Source organism: Sprattus sprattus (assembly GCF_963457725.1).
Source record: "Sprattus sprattus genome assembly, chromosome: 15".
NCBI classification, from domain to species: Eukaryota; Metazoa; Chordata; class Actinopteri; order Clupeiformes; family Clupeidae; genus Sprattus; species Sprattus sprattus.
Window position 1 is genome coordinate 11,448,071 of NC_137913.1, and position 19,197 is coordinate 11,467,267.

Consider the following 19,197-nt stretch of genomic DNA (forward strand, 5'->3'; position numbering starts at 1 on the left):
AAAAACTTTTCTGCTTTCTTTTCCTAATGCATAATTACTTGAGGAATGTATAATAGAATAGAATAGAATAGAATTATCATAATGTAATGTAATAGAATAACTCAACTATTTAGCTGATATTTGTAAAGGCCCTATTGAAGCACTGAAACTCAGGTGAAAAACGCCGCTTATCAATTAATCGAAAGTCGATCGATAAGATTATCAACTAATGATTAATGAATTAATCGATAATTTGCATCCCTAATGCTGACTAATGAGTCTATACCGCTCTAACTATAGTCTGTACTATGCTGACTAATAAGTCTGTACCGCTCCTACTATTGAGTCGTTACTATTCTGACTTTAAAGTGAAATGAGAGGTAAGGGGTGATGTGTGTGGACCTGAAGAACAGTGAGACAGTGTATGACGTATGGACCAGCATAGGTAAGGTGTGTACTGTAAATGACATAGTGTTTACAGTGATATATGGGGCGATATATACAGGATTTCCGCCCCTTTGTGTGGCGTGATGCATGGCGTGGTGTGTTTGCTGTCGTTGGATTTGGGTCTCATGGGCAACAACAGAAGAACCTTCCCAGAACTGCTTTAGATAACAGCAGCACCTGCTTAGATGAAAGCCCACCAATGGGGCTTTCTCATCATGGGGGGGGAGGGTTACGATCCTCAGATCTATAAGAGTGTGTTTAAATTATGTTTTATCTTATTTATTTACGTGGGTCCTAATGAGCACTGTTGGGAGATGGGCTGCTCCTCTGCTTGCTGCCTTTCTCTGCTCGGTTGAATAGGAAGCCTTGGGATTCGGGAGGGAGTTCTTGTTTGTACATTTGCATGGTTAATGAGTGATGCACAGGCTATTCCTTTCCTTCTTGTGATCTTTTTATGGCTAAGTGAGAATAGGGAGAGGAGATGGGATGTAAGGGATACTGAGGAGAAGGCTGATTGGTTAATCCTTTGTTTACCCCTTTGCATAAAATTACATTCAATTAATTAGATTTGATGAAGGTGATTAAAAATTTGATTTTGTCGAAGCCTGGAGGTCTCGTTCTAGGGCAGAGACACGTGTGATCTGGTTTAAAGTTTATGTGTATAGCAACTGTAGAAGCCAACTGTTTTTACTGAGCTGTATTTATGGCTGCCATTATCAATCTACCCCTCCCTTAGTGTGACCTGTTCTTGCATTTGTGTCAGAGACTGCTCAGCTTCCCGTAAAATGTCGAAAATTAAATTGCCAAATATGTACTGTTGTGTTAACATTTCATTGACTACAAATGCGTTAGAATACGTTCATGTCGAAGACGAGTTCGATCAGAATCTTATCCAAGACTGACTCGATTTTTTTAACTTCTCATACATTCCCGTAATGTCAATGCATTTGACTGTAGAAGCCGAGCGTCCATTCACTTGAATGAGACTGCATGGAACAGTTTTTTTTTCATTGCCTCGAAACTCAACGGTCATTGGATAAATGCCCAGATTTGTCCCGCCCCCGGACGCTCAGCGTCTCTGGGGGTGGATGGAGCAGTGGGCTGGCCTGGGCTAGCCTGGACGCTGGGCTTCCGCATGATGATTGGAGGAGCAGTCGAAAGGCTGAATCACTTTTTGATTGACAGCTATTTTGAGATATACACAGTCACTTGAACATCTAGGATTCATCGCATCCCATCGCGGATTTTGCAAGTGAAGTCTTACGACAAACTGAAACCCATTTCTTGATATTTGCTTGGAGAAATTGCTTCCATTATTCATTTCTTACACTGTAAATAAAACACATTCATCGTATTTCCTTGTTTCAGTTTAGCATACTTTCCACATTTCCTTGTTCGAGTTTAATATCGTTTCGTTAGTTCGTTCATTCATACTGTTGGCTAGGTCGGAGTGAAATAGCCAGCTGGTAAGGTGCACACTATGGCAGACAATGCTGATATCGTCGACCTGATTTTGGCGAAGCCATTTGATAGTCTTCCTTACGAGGAGAAACTTAGAATTAAACAGCAGGGCAGATCAACACCTAAGATTGATTTGGTACAAAAAGTAGGGAAAAGTAACAGGTCTTTTCAGCTCTCCTGGTATGACAAAGTTAGCTGGCTGACTGGAAGTGCTGTGACAAAGAAAATGTACTGTTGGCCATGCATCTTGATGAAACCATCTCAGGGATGTGTTGTCTGGTCAAAATTTGGTTTTAGGGATCTGTCTAACTTTGACAGGGCACATAAAAGGCATGAAAAGAGCAATGAACATGTGAGTGCATGTGCAAGGTTAAGCTGCCTGGGCAGGGTCAGGGTTGAACATGCACTCAATGACCATTTTCTTGAAAAGGAACGGAGGGCAGCATTTAGGTATAAATAAATTGACAACTTTTTTGATGTAGGCCAAAAATGAGCTTCCCCTCTTTAAAAGACCAGCAGCCGCCACTGATTTGTGTGTGTGTGTGTGTGTGTGTGTGTGTGTGTGTGTGTGTGTGTGTGTGTGTGTGTGTGTGTGTGTGTGTGTGTGTAGGGCTGGGTGCTAGAAGGAATCCCCAGGACTCGAGATGAAGCTCTTGGTCTTCAGGAGGCTGGAATTACTCCAGATTACGTTGGTCAGTTCAACTTTTCTCAGCATTCACACACACACACACACAAGCACACAAACACACACTTTTACTTACCCATACAAACACACAGCCACCCACACATGTACACAAACTTATACTTACCCATATGCACACACACACACACACACACACACACACACACACACTGATGTGTTTCCCGATGTTGTGTGTCGCAGTGGTTTTGGAGGCTCCTGATGATGTGCTGATTGAGAGGAGTTTGGGCAAGAAGATAGACCCTGAGACAGGAGGTAACCTACAGCAAACACGGCACCCAAGAAAGAGTCCCTCATTAACACACACGTCTTATGTGCTCACCACTGCAGCGCACACACACACACACACACACACACACACACACACACACACACACAAATACACTGGCTGTTTGTTGTTAGTCGTTACCGAAGCTCCTGTGGGTATTACAAAGCCAGGCTATAATGAACAAAAGCCTGCCGTCCCAGTAGATTTGAAGTGAATACATTTACTGTAGCCTTGACCTTTTATCATTTTGTTTGTCTTTATTTTCATTTTCATTTTAACGCAATCGCACTTCTGCTCTTCTTAAGTTGTATCAGTGTGATTGAGTCAGAATCACAGTTTTAAAGTGATACATTTAAAATCGTAAAATGTTTGTCTCCTGTTGACCCTGTAACTGCTGCCTTAACACCTTACAGTAAGCTATGATAGTGGAGACTTGCAGTCAGGGGAGTTACCCTTTTTTCTGAATAACAGAAAACAATGCCAGGAAGTCGGCTGGTATTTTGCATTACATATAGTAACGTAAAAAGGCATAATCTCTCTGCTGGAATGTGTCAGACTTTTCACGCCAGTAACTTCGCCGTTTACAAACGATTAACATAACAATTGGTAGAAAAAAAATTGGTGACTAAGTAAGCATGTTTTGTTGGGTTGCATGAATAACTCTGTTAAATTAAATAGTTTAAACAAGCAACTGCATGCATAGTTACAGATGAGAGATGTGGAAAGAGCTGGGAGTCCGGTAAACAAAAACGAATGCAACTGCTGGTAATCAGATGATCAGTTCAGTTCAGATCAGTAGAATATAAAAGGGCTTTGGTTAGTATAAAAGCATTACTCTATTGCAAGAAGTGTGTAGCAATAATACGATGACAGAAACATTAAGAAGGAAAAGACTTTGTTGTGTATGTTAGCTCACTATTAGCTATGTTTTACTGTCACAGTTTCCTTGTAGCCTAATAATACTGTTGTCATCACCAGTCGATCTTCAAACCGCACGTGTGCACACACGTACTTTGTTTAAGAGATTATTCAAGAGCACACCATTAGATCGCTCTCACACCTACATAAAATGTATTGATGAACAAAAAGCTGCTGTGTTTTGGACAAAAAACACCTGCAGAAAATGCAAATGTATGTGATGTGTGTGCACCCCTGTCCCTGCAAAGGACATACTGACTGATGTTGGGTGACTATGTTAATGTATTGATGACAGACGTTACTATTCATCCATATATGTGTGTTTTTGTAAGTTCCTGTGCAGTGCTTTCATTCTCATGTCTGATCTGTGCAGTTCCTTTTAGTGATCCTCTGCTACTAAACAATCACACTTTGCTTTGGCAGAAATGCATCTAGATGCTTATGTGTTTTGACGTTGTAATGTTCTTTTATCTATAGTAATATTCTCTGTACAAATCAACGCCACACTTTGGATGTTAGCTAAATTAACCTTTCACCCATCTAAATGTGTGTTTGTATGTGTGTGTGTGCGCTTGTTTGTATGTGTGTGTGTGTGTGTGTGATGGACCGGTCAGACGTGTACCACGTAGCCTTCATGCGTCCAGAGAGTGAGGAGGTGATGCGGCGTCTAGAGCCTCCTAAGGAGTTCCTGTCGGAGGAGCTGGTTGCTCAGAAACTGCTGGGGTACCACCGCGAGGCCCACGGGCTGCTGAGGACCTACGGCTCCTGCCTGCACTTCATCAACGCCGACCAGCCGCACATGGACGTCTCCGCTCAGGGTGGGACACATTCATACACACATCAGGATAAAACATATTAGCATACATGCAGCGTACTGACACTCAATGATACATACTAGATTGATACTCTCACGGATACATACTAGATACATACTCTCAAGGATACATACTAGATACATACACTCAAGAATACATACACTCAAGAATACAAACACTCATGGATACTACATACTAGATACATACATTCAAAGATACATACTAAATACATCGACATAAGGATACAAACTAGATACATACACTCAAAGATACATACTAGATGCATACACTCAAAGATACATATTAGATACATACACTCAATGATACATACTAACATACTACCCAGGATTACAAACCCAGATTAGGGTGAGGGAATACAAACCCTAGTCACATTAGGCATCTAAAGAGAACGACAAGAACTGTGGCCACTTCATCAGTATCAGTAACAGTATCCGTATCAGTAACAACATACCGTAGCACAATATTATAAATAGAGAGGTGAGGTAGAAAGAGAGGTTGCCTGGCATGATGTATGGGAAGTATATTGTGACAGGTGCCGGATCTTAGTGCATTATTCCTAACAATAGGATGCTGTAAAGAGGAACGTTTTTAGTCTAGACGAGAAGATGAAAAGGGTGTTGACTTCTAAGTGTGCGAGCAGCAGAGTTTTGTATCAGTTGGAAGCCATTTAGTTGCTGCATCTGGATAGGAGAGCACTGCAGTAGTCTAGTCAAGGGATAGTATTCTTCTTCTTCTTCTTCTACTTCTTCTACTTCTTCTTCTTTTTCTTCTTTTTCTGGCTTTAGTCATACTGCATAGATACAAAAATCATGTCTTTGATATTTGCTTTATGTCCGAGTCGAATGAGAGGACTTGGTCAATAGGTACACCAAGATCTTTGACACTTGTGTTGGATGTTAGTGAGATGCCATCAAGGGTTAGTGTGTACCCCTCTCACTCTGAAATCCATCTTTACACAAAGCCCCCCTCACACACTTTAACCGGCGCTCACACACTGTTAATACCACTGTGTACCATCACACATCTCTTTCATGATATGTTGAACCCCTAACACACACAGAGCCACTCCCACACACTCTGCCCACTCACACACTCTGTCCATCAAGCACTGCAGTCATCATTCAGAGCCACACACTTTTTAAAGAGGTCCCTACTGATTAAGTCCCCAAGGGCATCATCAACAGCACTGTCAGGCCCACTGAGAATAGCTCCCCCGGTGGAGGGAGGTCAGCATGGCATCTGGGCCCTGGGGCAATGAGGACTGTGAGGGTTGGGGGGAGGGTTTTGTTTGCAAAGGAAGTAATGTCTGTGAGGCACTTCTTTGAAAAATTGCCTTGAAATAGTGAGATTTTGGGGGTGGGATTAGATATGGAGAGATGGGGTCATGGCTGCGCTATGTTTGAAATATGTGTGTCTGGGAGGGGAGAGTAGTGTGGGGGGGGGGGGGGGGGGGGGTGGTGTCTGGTGAGTGATGTGGTCCAGTAATGACTGATGGGGGTTATATTTGGGGAAGGGATGGCCTGAGGCTAAGCTGGAGGGTCCTTAGGGATGACAACATCACCAGCGTCACCGTCACTATCAAAGTTGAACTTACACACAAACACACACAGACCCCCCACACACACACACACATAGACACACACCTCTCAATCATACACAGTCACAAAGACACCACCAGTCTCTGCATCATTCATAGCAGCCTTACTCAACACACACAATACAACAATCAGATTTTTGTATTATTATTTATTGTTCTGATTATTCACATCATCACATTTGATATCAAATTATTACAGGTAATATTCATTCTTACCAGTTACATTAAGACCTATGTATGTCATTACTGTCACAAGCATATGAAACATGCATTAGTCCGACAACTTAGCCTCTCCAGTGAAGCGATTCTCAGGTTGGTGGTTAATGTTTGGACTGTGGGGGTGAGGAGAGAGAGGGGTAGGAGAGAGGGGCAGGAGGAGGAATGAGGCTCTAATGGCCTCTTGTTTGGGTTTGATTTGTTGCTGATAGGTGTGGAGATCAGCAGTTATGGCTCAGTTTACATTTAATCACCCCTGATTGGCCTGCTGGGGGGGTCACGACGAAGGCGGTGTAAACATTCGGCACGGCGTCTTTGCCCCCCATTAAGCGTTTAGCTGTCGAGCCTGAAAGGCAAACGTGTCCCCCTCTGTCGTTATAAATACTGATTACCGCCCGCCCGGAGATGCACTTTAATGCCATAATTACCTCTGGATTTTTGATTGGGCCTCTCACAGCACTGTCACTTAGCAAGCTAAGGTAGCTCTCACATTCTCACCGTAAGTCACCGCTGTCGGCTATTAGCAGCTCGGCGGGCACTCTTAAACCAGCAGCCATTACTCGCAATTAGAAGAGTGTTAATTACTGCGCAGTGAACCAGACGCTTAGTCTACAAACGGAATAGCAGTGGCGCAACATTGCAGCCAGCTGACCCTGGAACAGAACCGGGCCGGCTCTGAACCGGCTCTGAACCGGCTCTGAACCGGATCCGTGGTGGACTCAGCAGACACTTGTGTGCTGATCTTAATCCCAGCATGAAACATCTGTTATTTCCCTGGCAGGCGTCCCAGGTACCACCCCCACCCCCTCCAGGAGGGGCAGGGTAGGGGTGGTGGATGGCGGCGGTTCTTCTCATGGTTTATTGATTGTCTTCATCATGTAGCGATTAGCGTGATGGCGGCCTGTTATGCTATGGGGTGAAAAGGAGAGCCTGAGCTAAGTGCTGTTTTATCAATTAACAATTAAGCAGTTAGCTCAGGTTCTAATGGCGTCTCCCTCAGTACAGCTAACATCTAGCACACAGGCCATGTGTTATATATGGGGAAGACTGCACATAAACTGCACTCATTTCCCTTCACTGTCTCTGTCACTGTTTGTAGTGGCTGAACTCTAGTGCTCTGAAGTACTCGTATGTGTTCTATAGTGCTGCTGTGTGTTCTGTAGTACTCGTATGTGTTCTATAGTGCTGCTGTGTGTTCTGTAGTACTCGTATGTGTTCTATAGTGCTGCTGTGTGTTCTGCAGGACTCGTATGTGTTTTATAGTGCTGCTGTGTGTTCTGTAGTACTCGTATGTGTTCTATAGTGCTGCTGTGTGTTCTGCAGTACTCGTATGTGTTCTATAGTGCTGCTGTGTGTTCTGCAGGACTCGTATGTGTTCTATAGTGCTGCTGTGTGTTCTGCAGTACTCGTATGTGTTCTATAGTGCTGCTGTGTGTTCTGCAGTACTCGTATGTGTTCTATAGTGCTGCTGTGTGTTCTGCAGTACTTGTATGTGTTATATAGTGCTGCTGTTTGTTCTGCAGTACTCGTATATGTTCTATAGTGCTGCTGTGTGTTCTGCAGGACTCGTATGTGTTCTATAGTGCTGCTGTGTGTTCTGCAGTACTCGTATGTGTTCTATAGTGCTGCTGTGTGTTCTGCAGTACTCGTATGTGTTCTATAGTGCTGCTGTGTGTTCTGCAGTACTTGTATGTGTTATATAGTGCTGCTGTTTGTTCTGCAGTACTCGTATATGTTCTATAGTGCTGCTGTGTGTTCTGCAGTACTCGTATGTGTTCTATAGTGCTGCTGTGTGTTCTGCAGTACTCGTATGTGTTCTATAGTGCTGCTGTGTGTTCTGTAGTACTCGTATGTGTTCTATAGTGCTGCTGTGTGTTCTGCAGTACTTATGTTTGTTCTGCACTGCAGTGTTCTACCTACAGTGTGAATATGTATCCTGCAATGCCAGCAAAGGTTCTGTGTTTTGCAGTGTTCTGTTTGTTCTTTAATTCTGCACTTAAATGAATTATGTTCTGCAATGCTGGTATGGTTGCAGTTCTTCAGTGACTAGTAAGGTTTGTTCGAGGGAGCTCTTCATAATTGCTGTCCGGTTAGCAGGTTGGTTCTGCTGTGTTCTGCTGTTCTGATATGTGTTCTTTATTTTGTAGTTCTGGCATACGTTCTGACACGCCGCCGGTCCAGTGCCCCACACACACCCCGTATTCTCCTGTTTGGACCCCCTGGATCTGGCAAGAGTCTCCAGGCACGACTGCTGGCCCAGAAGTACAACGTCATGGAGAGTATGGACCTGTCTCCGTCTCACACACACACACACACACACACACACACACACACACATACACACACACACACACACGCACACACACACACACACACACACACACACACACACACACACACACACACACACACACACACACACACACACACACACACACACACACACACACACACACACAGACAAACACACACCCAAGGCTGATGCCTCACTATAATCACAAACAAACACACATACACAGGTAACAACAGAACTTTGTAACAGTAAAAAGATTTGAGTACTTTCCCCTACATCTAATGAGATCTGTATGATTGTATCTATTTCCTCTCTCTCTCTGCGTCCTTGTCCTGCACTGGCTCTCTCTAGTCTGCAGTAGGGAGCTGATACAGGCAGTTTATGCAGATGAGTCCAGTGTGGGTGAGCTACTCCGACCTTATCTGGAGGCTGGAGAAAAAGGTATGTGTCAACACACAGACATATGAACCGACACACACACAGATAGACAGACACACACACTCACACCTGCGTACACACACAAACACACACACACACACACACACACACAAAAAGGCATGTGTCTACGTTTTGTTTTGTAATTTGAGGGTGCTGGGCCTATTCAAAAGTTTCGGTTTCTGATGTAGAAATAGGAATGGGTGATCAAATAATGTAAACAAAAATCTGACATCAGTAAGTAAGATGTCATTGTGACTCCCCTAATGCTCATCTTCCCCTTTAATACATTTACGATGGTCAGTGGTTCACCTGAGTTGGAACACCTGCACACCTAGGAAATGTCACCTGCGCGCCTATGAAAGGTCGCCTGGGGTTGTGACTGAGCTGGGTTAGGGGTTGGTTAATGACTTTGTTTCTCTGTGCACCACTACATTCCCCATGCCACACGTGCACAGCACCACTGACTTTGCTGATACTTCCTCAGTGATCCTGCAGGGTTTTTTTTGTGATGTGTTTTTTGTGTTAAAGGAATCGTTGAGCCAGGGCCATAACAAATTGTGGGCTCATCTCGTCCTGATTGATTTAATAAGAAAGTTACAGGATTTTATACTTAGCTTTTGGTGATATGATTCTTGACTACACACACACACATGCGCACACACACAGACACACACTCTCCACACACACAAACACACACACACACACACACACTTGTCTGCTGAAGATGTGGGGTAAGAGCAAGGTAGAGAAGAGACTCTGAGTGGAACTCGTAGTGGGGTTCTGGACGCAGGACTGTTGAGGAACCAGAGACTTCTCCGACGGTGAAACTGAGCTGAGAGGTTCTTCACACGCTGAGCCATTTGAAGCCTCGGCTGCAGCAGGATTGTGCTGCTCTGGCCATTTGATGTGTAAATTGGACAGTTTGAGTCTGTCAGCTCTAATTTTTCACCCGCGTCAGAAACCCCCTTGGGTGCGAGACGGGTGCCTCACTGTCAGGAAGCCTCTCTGCCTCCGTCACCCGCCGTATTTATCCTTATTTATTCACTCCTGCAACGCCGCCCCCCAGGCGCTCCCCCGACACCCTCCGCGTGAGATTGCCCTCGCTTCTAAAGTTGCCCCCTGGCCCCTTAGCCTGATCTCTATCAAGGTAACCTCCGCTTAAACAGCTCACTTCTCTAGTCTGCCAGGCGGGAGTCAGGCGCGTTTGTTGTGCTGAAGAGAAGCGCGGAGTGTCTGAAATCCTCCTCAAAAGGGAGACGATTCATGTGAGTTTGAATGACAATGTTGTGGGTGATTATTTCATTTCCCCCCCCCCCTGTTTGACGAATGAATCTCTTGATGTGGAAAACAACTTCACGTCTGATTTGTCCCTGGTAGTGTGTGTTTTTAGACAGATGCTGTCTGTTATGTGTCTGACCTCTCCCGCGTGTAGGTTGTCTCTTTGAAACCCTCTCAGTCGGCTGATTTTGTTTCTCTCCCCTGCTCTCCGTTGGCAGATAACAGTCTCAGGAAGAAATGCATCCCAGATCAGCTCACAGACGTGATAGAAGTCTTTTCTGCCCTCCTTTATGTATTTTTGTAAAGTCTGTCTTCTTCCTGTATGTAAGATTGATTTCTCTGTCCATAACATTAGTCAGAAGTATCTTGAATGGTTTTCTTTCTCTCTCACAACTTTCCTACAGGCTGATATTTCTTAAAGCTTTGATGCTTTAAAGCTTTTTCAAGGCCTGTCAGAATGAGAAAAAAAGTGACCTGTTTCTCTTCTGTTTTATAACTCTCTGACCAAGCCAGACAAAATGGCCAAATATATAGGCCCTCACATAAATCAGTCTGTTCCGAACGCTTATGTTCACTGTCTACCCTAAAGAACTGTGGTGGCAGTTTAAGGGCATACACATGAATCACTCGATGTAATACTGAAAACACAACGTCTTATCCAATGATTGTCACTCTGTGTGTATGACCACGCTTCTCTGTTGTACGTGTGTGTGTGTGTGTGTGTGTGTGTGTGTTTGTGTATTTGTGCGTGTGTGTGTCAGTGCCAGACAGCATTGTGCTTCAGATCCTGACGATGCGGCTGAGTCGCTTGGACTGTACCACGTGTGGCTGGGTGCTGCACGGCTTCCCCCGTGACGTGGATCAGGCCGAGCAGCTCCGGGAGTCCAACCACATCCCCAGCAGGTAGCTACCCCTCCAGTCCAGGCATCACAGTCCTAATGGAGTCTCCAACCAAACCATCCATAGACACAGAACAGGGCAGAGCCAATTTTCCAGCCCTTATTTACACTTTACACAATGACAACATTAAAGTTCAAAAAACCCAACTGGTCCAACTAAAGTAAAACAGTAAAACAGACTATCAAAACTCTCATTCTGCTCAACACTGAACCACTAAACCCAAACAGCCCATGCAGCGCTGTAGTCCAAAGCCCACTTAGCCCACAGGTCCATGTCCCCGCTAGCGGTGAAGTCCAAAGCCCACTTAGTGCACAGGTCAATGTCCCCGCTAGCGGTAGAGTCCAAAGCCCACTTAGCCCACAGGTCCCTGCTAGTTTGCCCATGTCGTGTGTGGACCGTACACTGTACACTGTGTTGGGTTCACTTGAAGACAAAGAAAGATGAGTAAAGGAACGTGCAATGAAATGAGGTCATGGCTGTGTGCCCCAGTGTGTGATGTCACTTCCTGTGTCTTGGGATGCCACAGTTTTCCCAGATAGTGGCAGAGGTTGGGCTCACATGTCCTGTGTGGTTACTCATAAGCCCTGGAATCTGATATCTACCAGTGGATTAACAATCAGTTTATGCATCATGGCCCAGGGGTTAGGGTGGTTCTTCTGCAGGGTCATGTGATCAGGGTCAGATGTGATGCAGAACAACCTGTCAGCTCTTCATTGATATTTCCCCCAGATCTTTTACCCCTGCTTTTAAGCCATCCGTGAGAGTATAACTGTACATGATCCAGCGCTGCTCCCCCACCCTCCCCACTGTCCTCCTCCCCGTCTGGAGCTAACAGTGATTAGAGACACCGGTGAGCAGTGACCCTCTGCGCCCTGGTCCGGGGTGCAGATGAGTCTCTGTTACCCCCCCAGCCCTCTCCCTCCAGCTCCAATGAGGCGGCCCTTGGCTGGAGCCTTGCATTTACATGGCATTAGTTTAATTGATTTGGAGCTCCGCGGTTAGGTTAGCGGTGAAACAATGGAGAGATAATGTTACTGATGCGACGGTGACGGGGCCCCTGCTAGCAGCGATTTACCTGACAGCTTCATTAATTAACAGCTATCCAGTTACTGGGCCTTTAGAGTGGCTAAATAAGTGAGTCAGACACATGGACGCTTGCCAGGGCATCAGTTTTTAATGGGCCGCTGCCGCCGCCGCTGCTGCCGTCGACGGGCAGGGACAGAGACAGGGGCCTCGAGGCTGGCACGCCCTCCAAGCCGGAAGGATCTCTTTAACCGTTTCCTCCAGGAGCTCCTGTGTCCAACCCAGCCCAGCCCAGCCCAGCCCAGGGCTGCAGCTTGATGGAGTCTGGCAGCTCAAAGCTGGCTTGTTGTTGCTGAAATGAAGATGGCTGCTGGGCAGGTGCTCTAAATGACAAGAGCAAACTGTTCTGTTCTGGAAGTTTTTTTTTTTTTAAAGATTTGTTTTTGGCTTTTTTATGCCTTTAATTGATAGGTTAGTGAAGAGTGGGACAGGAAATGAGAGGGAGAATAGGTCAAGCCGTATGTGGTCGAGGCTACTGTGTGAGCTACAGTGCCCCGCGGGTCTGGGTAGATTTTAAAAGCCTGTTTATTAAAGAAAACCTCACAACCTTGAGGGAAAGCGTTTACATGTGACCTCTTGGCGGGGCTGCGTTGCGTAAACCGTGCCAGATGCTTTTGGCAGCATTATGTTTGTCAGTGCCGGACCTGATGTCACTCCCTCCTGCAGGTAGGAAGGAAGGCTGAGCAGTCTCAGGTGAGGCTGGGTAAAAGCTGTGAGCGGAGTGAGCTGCCCTCTCTTTTGTTATGTTAAAGGCGCCACCTGATCCAGGGTAGGAGGAAGAGGAGGAAGAGAGGGGATAGCCTTCCCTCATCAGCTAGATGAGGACGCCTTCACTCCAGTTTCCTCTTTTGCATAAATGTCTGATCGGCTTTCACAGGCTGATCAATCAGGACTGACCTCAGCTCATCTGCTCCTCCACCGCACCAGAAACACGCAGTGGAGGCTACACAAAAAAAAAAAAGCCTATTACCTAATTATTGCCCCATTCTGCTTTCCCTCTGCTCCCCCTTATTGCCCCACCCTTTTGCCCCCTACCTCCCCATCCTTCTTCTGCTTATCATCTTATTACCCTTCTGTCCTTGCCCTGCCCAATAACCCCCTGCCCTACCCTGCCCAATTACCCCTCTGCCCTGCCCAATTACCCCTCTGCCCTGCCCTACCCAATTACCACCCTACAGACTCACGTCCACCCTACTATTTCATAATTTCCTATTTTCTTTATGCCCCTTTTGACACCCCTCTATCCTACTCTTCTGCCCCTCGGCCTCACCACAGCCCCACCTTACTTTTTTTTCCACTGTACTCCCTCTCAACCACTTACCCGCTGCCACCGTATTGCCCTTCCATAACCCAACCGCCCCACGTAGCTTCTTAATACTGCCCCACTACTTCCCAACTACCCCACCCTACAAACCCATGTTTCTAACACTGAAAACACCTCATGCCCCACTGCCACCCAACTACCCCATTGTTGCCGTTCCACCACCCTATTTACCCTCCACGTTTTTACTGTTTTTCACCCAGCTTGCCCACTCTACTACCTCACTCAGCTACCCCATATAGCCACCCTAATTCACCTCTGCCATCCAGCTTCCCTATAACTACTACACCTCAGCATGTGCCAGCCACCCTAATACCCCTCTGCCTCATTACTGCCCCCCCCCCCCCCCACACACACACACTTCTCCTCTGACTGTAAGTACACTCCAGTCTGGCCGCTGTGCATTCTCTTACAGCTCGGACACGGATGCACACAATCAGAGTCTTTTGGCCGCCTGCAATATGCATGAGCCCATGTGACGTGCGGATAAAGCAGTGCAATTAGCCACGTAATCCTAGAGAGCGCAGCACAGCCCACCCCCACTACTGCCCCCACCGGCCCTGCTTCCCCTGCACTCCCCCCGACTACCCCCCCAACCTCTATTAGTTAAATGTATTTCATGTGCCTACTCCTGCTCCCCATCTAATCAGGCAACACTTCCTCTAATTGGCTAATGAATAAAACAGCAGGGCAGCATTATAATTTAATCAGAGGTAAACATCGCAGGGCCAGCGCACAGGAACGCAGCACAGCGTATAGACCAGCGCAGCTCCCTTTCATTTCTTAATTTGGAGAGGAGAGGAGTGGAGAGGGGGAGAGTGAAGACACGGAGGAGTAACTTCAGACATAGGAGTTCTAGGATGGAGGACTGACCTGAGACACAGGAGTTCTAGAATGGAAGTGTGATCTGAGACACAGGAGTTCTAGAATGGAGGAGTGACCTGAGACAAGAGTTCTAGAATGGAGGAGTGACCTGAGACAGGAGCTCTAGAATGGACGAGTGACCTGAGACAGGAGTTCTAGAATGGAGGAGTGACCTTAAACAGGAGTTCTAGAATGGAGGAGTGACCTGATACAGAAGCTTTAGGATGGCAAGTGACCTGAGACATAGGCGTTCTAGAATGGAGGAGTGACCTGAGACAGGAGTTCTAGAATGGAGGAGTGACCTTAAACAGGAGTTCTAGAATGGAGGAGTGACCTTAAACAGGAGTTCTAGAATGGAGGAGTGACCTGAGACAAGAGTTCTAGAATGGAGGAGTGACCTGAGACAGGAGCTCTAGGATGGAGGAGTGACCTGAGACAGGAGCTCTAGGATGGCAAGTGACCTGAGACATAGGCGTTCTAGAATGGAGGAGTGACCTGAGACACGGGAGCTCTAGGAATGTGGTGGCCTGGTTCTTGGCATGGCATGAAGCAAGCCCTGTATTGTTTCCCTGAGCATTTCCTACACACATGACTGCTCTGGGCTTCAGTGTTGGAGACATCACCCACATTTGTTAATTTAGCAGACACTTCTATCCAAAGCCGATAACAGTACAAACGTTTCCATTTTAATAAACATTAACCTGTGTGTTCTCCCTGGGAGTTCAACCAATGACCTTGGTGTTGTTAGAACCTTGCTCTACCAGTTGCTCTTTCATTTGAGCCATTGAATAAAAGAAGACATCATAGGCCTCCATAGGCCACCATAGGCCTCCTTCCTGATTGGGCACAGGAAGTGCTGATAGAGGCCCTCTTCCAGCCAAATATGTCCGCTGCATTAAACCCTAGAGCATACAGCAGGGTGGGTGGAGGCGCCTCAGTAGACCAGGATAAAGTGAAGCCTTATATTCTTTATAAGTGGACAGTTAAGCTCCAGATTCTGCCATAGCAGCAAAATGTGTTACCTCCTGCCTCAAACGATAGCGTCTACTTTTGGAAGAATATACAACCCAGCATCCGAATGAGCTACACAAGATGGAAATTAGAAAGAGCAAGGGCATGAAGTGAAGGAGACTGTTAAGAAGCACACACACTTTTATTCACGCATGTATGTACATATATTCACACACACACAGAGACAGACAGATACACACTCACACACACACACACCACACACACACATGCGCACACACACGCGCACACACACACAAACACACACACACATACACACACACACACACACACACACACATCCTCAGGCTTGTATGCTGTCATCTTTGTCCAGATTGATGAATATTTCATAAGGTTACATTAATATTAATGCTAATAGCTGGAGAGGAGTCATTATTTCTGTTTTTTGTGTGGAAAATATTCATTAAAAATAGAGGATATCTGTTTCCCAAAATGCTTTAACACACAGGCAAATGCACACACATTTACTCACAAATAATGCAAATAGGCCTTTCATAAACACATGGTGTGAAGCTCTGCTGTGACCTAGTATAAGCTCAGACAATGGACCCAGATTCATACATTCCTAGTATCTAAAATTGCGTATAGCCCAAAGCTTTACAACTTTAAAGTCTTCCTGTTTACTTCTGCCTGTCAGTCTGACTCTGAGTCGTTGGCCTTGCAGTTCTCTGTGTGCCAGAAACATGTCTGTAAGACGTCTGCCTTACCTTTGTGTGTGTCTGCAGCCTTCTGACTCTGGTTTCAGCATCAGCAACTGTGAAAGCATTGACACTTTTCTGTAGCCTCCCCCTAATGTGTATATTGCGAGGTATGTCTCTAATGTGTCCATTGTGAGGTCATCCCTAACTTGTCCATTGTGAGGTCCATCCCTAAATTGACAATTGTGAGGTCTCTCCCTAACGTGTCCAAGGTGAGGTATCTCCCTAACGTGTAAATTGTGAGGTATGTCTCTAACGTGTCCATTGTGAGGTCATCCCTAACGTGTCCATTGTGAGGTTTCTCTTACTAACGTGTCCATTGTGAGGTCTGTCTCTACCGTGTCCATTGTGAGGTCTCTCCCTATCGTGTCCATTGTGAGGTCTTTCCCTAAGGTATCCATTGTGAGGTCTCTCCCTTACGTGTCCATTGTGAGGTCTCTCCCTAACATGTCCATTGTGAGCTATGTCTCTAACCTGTCCATTGTGAGGTCTCTCCCTATCGTGTCCATTGTGAGGTCTTTCCCTAAGGTATCCATTGTGAGGTCTCTCCCTTACGTGTCCATTGTGAGGTCTCTCCCTAACATGTCCATTGTGAGGTATGTCTCTAACGTGTCCATTGTGAGGTCTGCCTCTGTGAAGCCTCTCAGCATCTTACTCTAACATGTGTCCTAACACTGTCTTTTAGTCTGACTCTAACCAGAGACGTTATGAGGGAGGAGACAAATCACTGACGGGAAAAGTAATGAGGGAAATAGGAGGGAATCCGTAATGCTAAACATTTTGGATTTGTGACGGGTAGTCGTGCCCTGTAGTATAAAGGCCTAACTATAGTTTCACTTGTCCTGCACAGTCTGTTTATTTCCACTGTTGCCATAGTAATAGCCACTCCACGAAATTTGGTGCATGCTCAGTGAACGAGTCAACACAAAGTCTTTTTTGACCTTATTTGATCGGTTGAGGAAACACGCAATTTATGTCCGATTTAAACGTGGATTTGTGTGATGTACTTTCAATGTCTGATTGACCATCCTGTGTGGAGTTATAGACCTCTCCCCATTCATCTAGATTGGAGCCTGATCTTGTTCGCCTGATAAAGCTGTCCAGAGGTGTTGCCAAGATGGCTGCCGACTGGCGAGAATTGCCTATAAGGACTTTGCTGTGACAAATCACTCTCCAGTTTGACTCTCCTCCAACATGCCCGCTATGAGGTTCATTTGTTGCTCTTTCTGAGATCAGGTCGTCAACATGACCCTAGCTGACACTCTCAAGTGTGAGAGGCACAAACAACTCAACAATCAATAAATATTTGATCCAACGTAGCGTAGCGCCTTTGTCCTCCAGTGGCCGGATCACTCCTGCACCAGAAGAGAAGGATCAGGCCTGCTGATCTGACCTGCCCACGTCTATCACAACTTATAACATCTAAGACTCTCAGAGCTGCTCCTCAGCTGAGTTGTTTTATTGTTTTTAGGTTTATACAGGTGTTGGGGTAGAAGTCATTGGTCGAAGGGGAGGCAGTAACTGTCTGTGGTGTAGAGATGAAATTTAGTTTTCTTTTTTTGTTGAGGTTAATAGTAGAGCGTGTGAATATGATGTGGTGTGTGATGTTTCACCAGGGTGTTCTTCCTGGATATGACCGATGACGTGGCCGTGGAGCGTCTCTGCCTGAGGGCCATCGATCCAGTCACAGGAGAGAGGTGAGAGGTCAACGAACTCTCCTCAGTAATCACACACCTCTGTCACCCTGTCACACAACATACACACATCACACACACACATGCACACACACACACATCCACGTCACACACACACATGCACACATACACACACACACACACACACACATACACACACACACACACATACACACTTACACACATCACACACACACACACACAAACACACATCACATCACACACACACACACTTAGACACATCACACAAAATGCACACACACACACACACACACAAACACAAACACACAAACACATGCACACATATACACACCCACATCACACACATGCACACATAAACACCTCACACACTCTCCTGCTGCCTAACCGTACACGAGACTCTAACTCTCTGTCTGAAATGTTGGTACTCCCCACTCCTACAGTATTGTTATTAGGTCATGCCTACTTACGCAAAAAAAACTAAATCTGTATATTTATCAAGTGAAGCCCTACCATTCAGAAAAAAAATTATGACACCCAATTTAATTTATGCCTCCACCCCACCCCCACCCAAGCGCTCAGACACATTCACACACACTCAAACACACACACACACACACACACACACACACACAGGCAAGCATTCATGCAGTCTGTGCCTACTCATGAGTGACTCCCTCCCTGCAGGTACCACTCTCTGTACCGCCCGGCCCCCAGCTCCGAGGTGCAGGAGCGTCTGGTCTTTAACCCGCGGGACAGAGAGGCCCAAGTGCGCGCCCACCTCAGGGAATACTGGGAACAGATGCCCGTCCTGCAGGGCTTCTACCCCGACGCCATCCATATCAATGCCGACCAGGACCCGCACACCGTGTTCGAGTCCATCGAGAGCCGACTGGTCGGACGCCTCCCCAAAACCCTGACGGACGTTCCAGAGGGCAAATCAACATGAGCGAATCCCAGCCGTCGCCCTATGATTCCGCCCCTGCAGTGCCCACATGTGACATCCAAGCTGAGCGCCTGAAATGAAGAGAGGAGCGGACCTGCCTATTTTTTTTTTTATTATAAATCTGCTCTGTTTGTCATAATAAAACTGCGTTTTCCTGAGTAAATGAGTCATAAATATTGTAAAGGCCGACGGAGGCTGGTGTGTGAGGTAAAAGCCCCGCGCGGTCTCCTCTTACGCACCGGGAGCGGGGCA

The 19,197-nt window shown here is 46.1% G+C and overlaps 1 protein-coding gene across 1 annotated transcript in view; it reads left to right on the top strand.

The window, feature by feature from the left end:
* The window catches only part of ak8 (adenylate kinase 8), a gene marked incomplete at both ends in the record, with an annotated part of 24,921 nt that extends 5,973 nt beyond the window's left edge, over positions 1–18,948 (top strand). The window contains 8 exons of the mRNA XM_080852268.1: positions 2,498–2,579; positions 2,771–2,842; positions 4,388–4,591; positions 8,570–8,701; positions 9,067–9,156; positions 11,193–11,334; positions 17,943–18,023; positions 18,687–18,948. Of these exons, the coding sequence (XP_080708394.1) occupies positions 2,498–2,579; positions 2,771–2,842; positions 4,388–4,591; positions 8,570–8,701; positions 9,067–9,156; positions 11,193–11,334; positions 17,943–18,023; positions 18,687–18,948 (1,065 nt within the window). The remainder of the gene's footprint in view (positions 1–2,497; positions 2,580–2,770; positions 2,843–4,387; positions 4,592–8,569; positions 8,702–9,066; positions 9,157–11,192; positions 11,335–17,942; positions 18,024–18,686) is intronic.
* Positions 18,949–19,197: the final 249 nt, after the last annotated feature.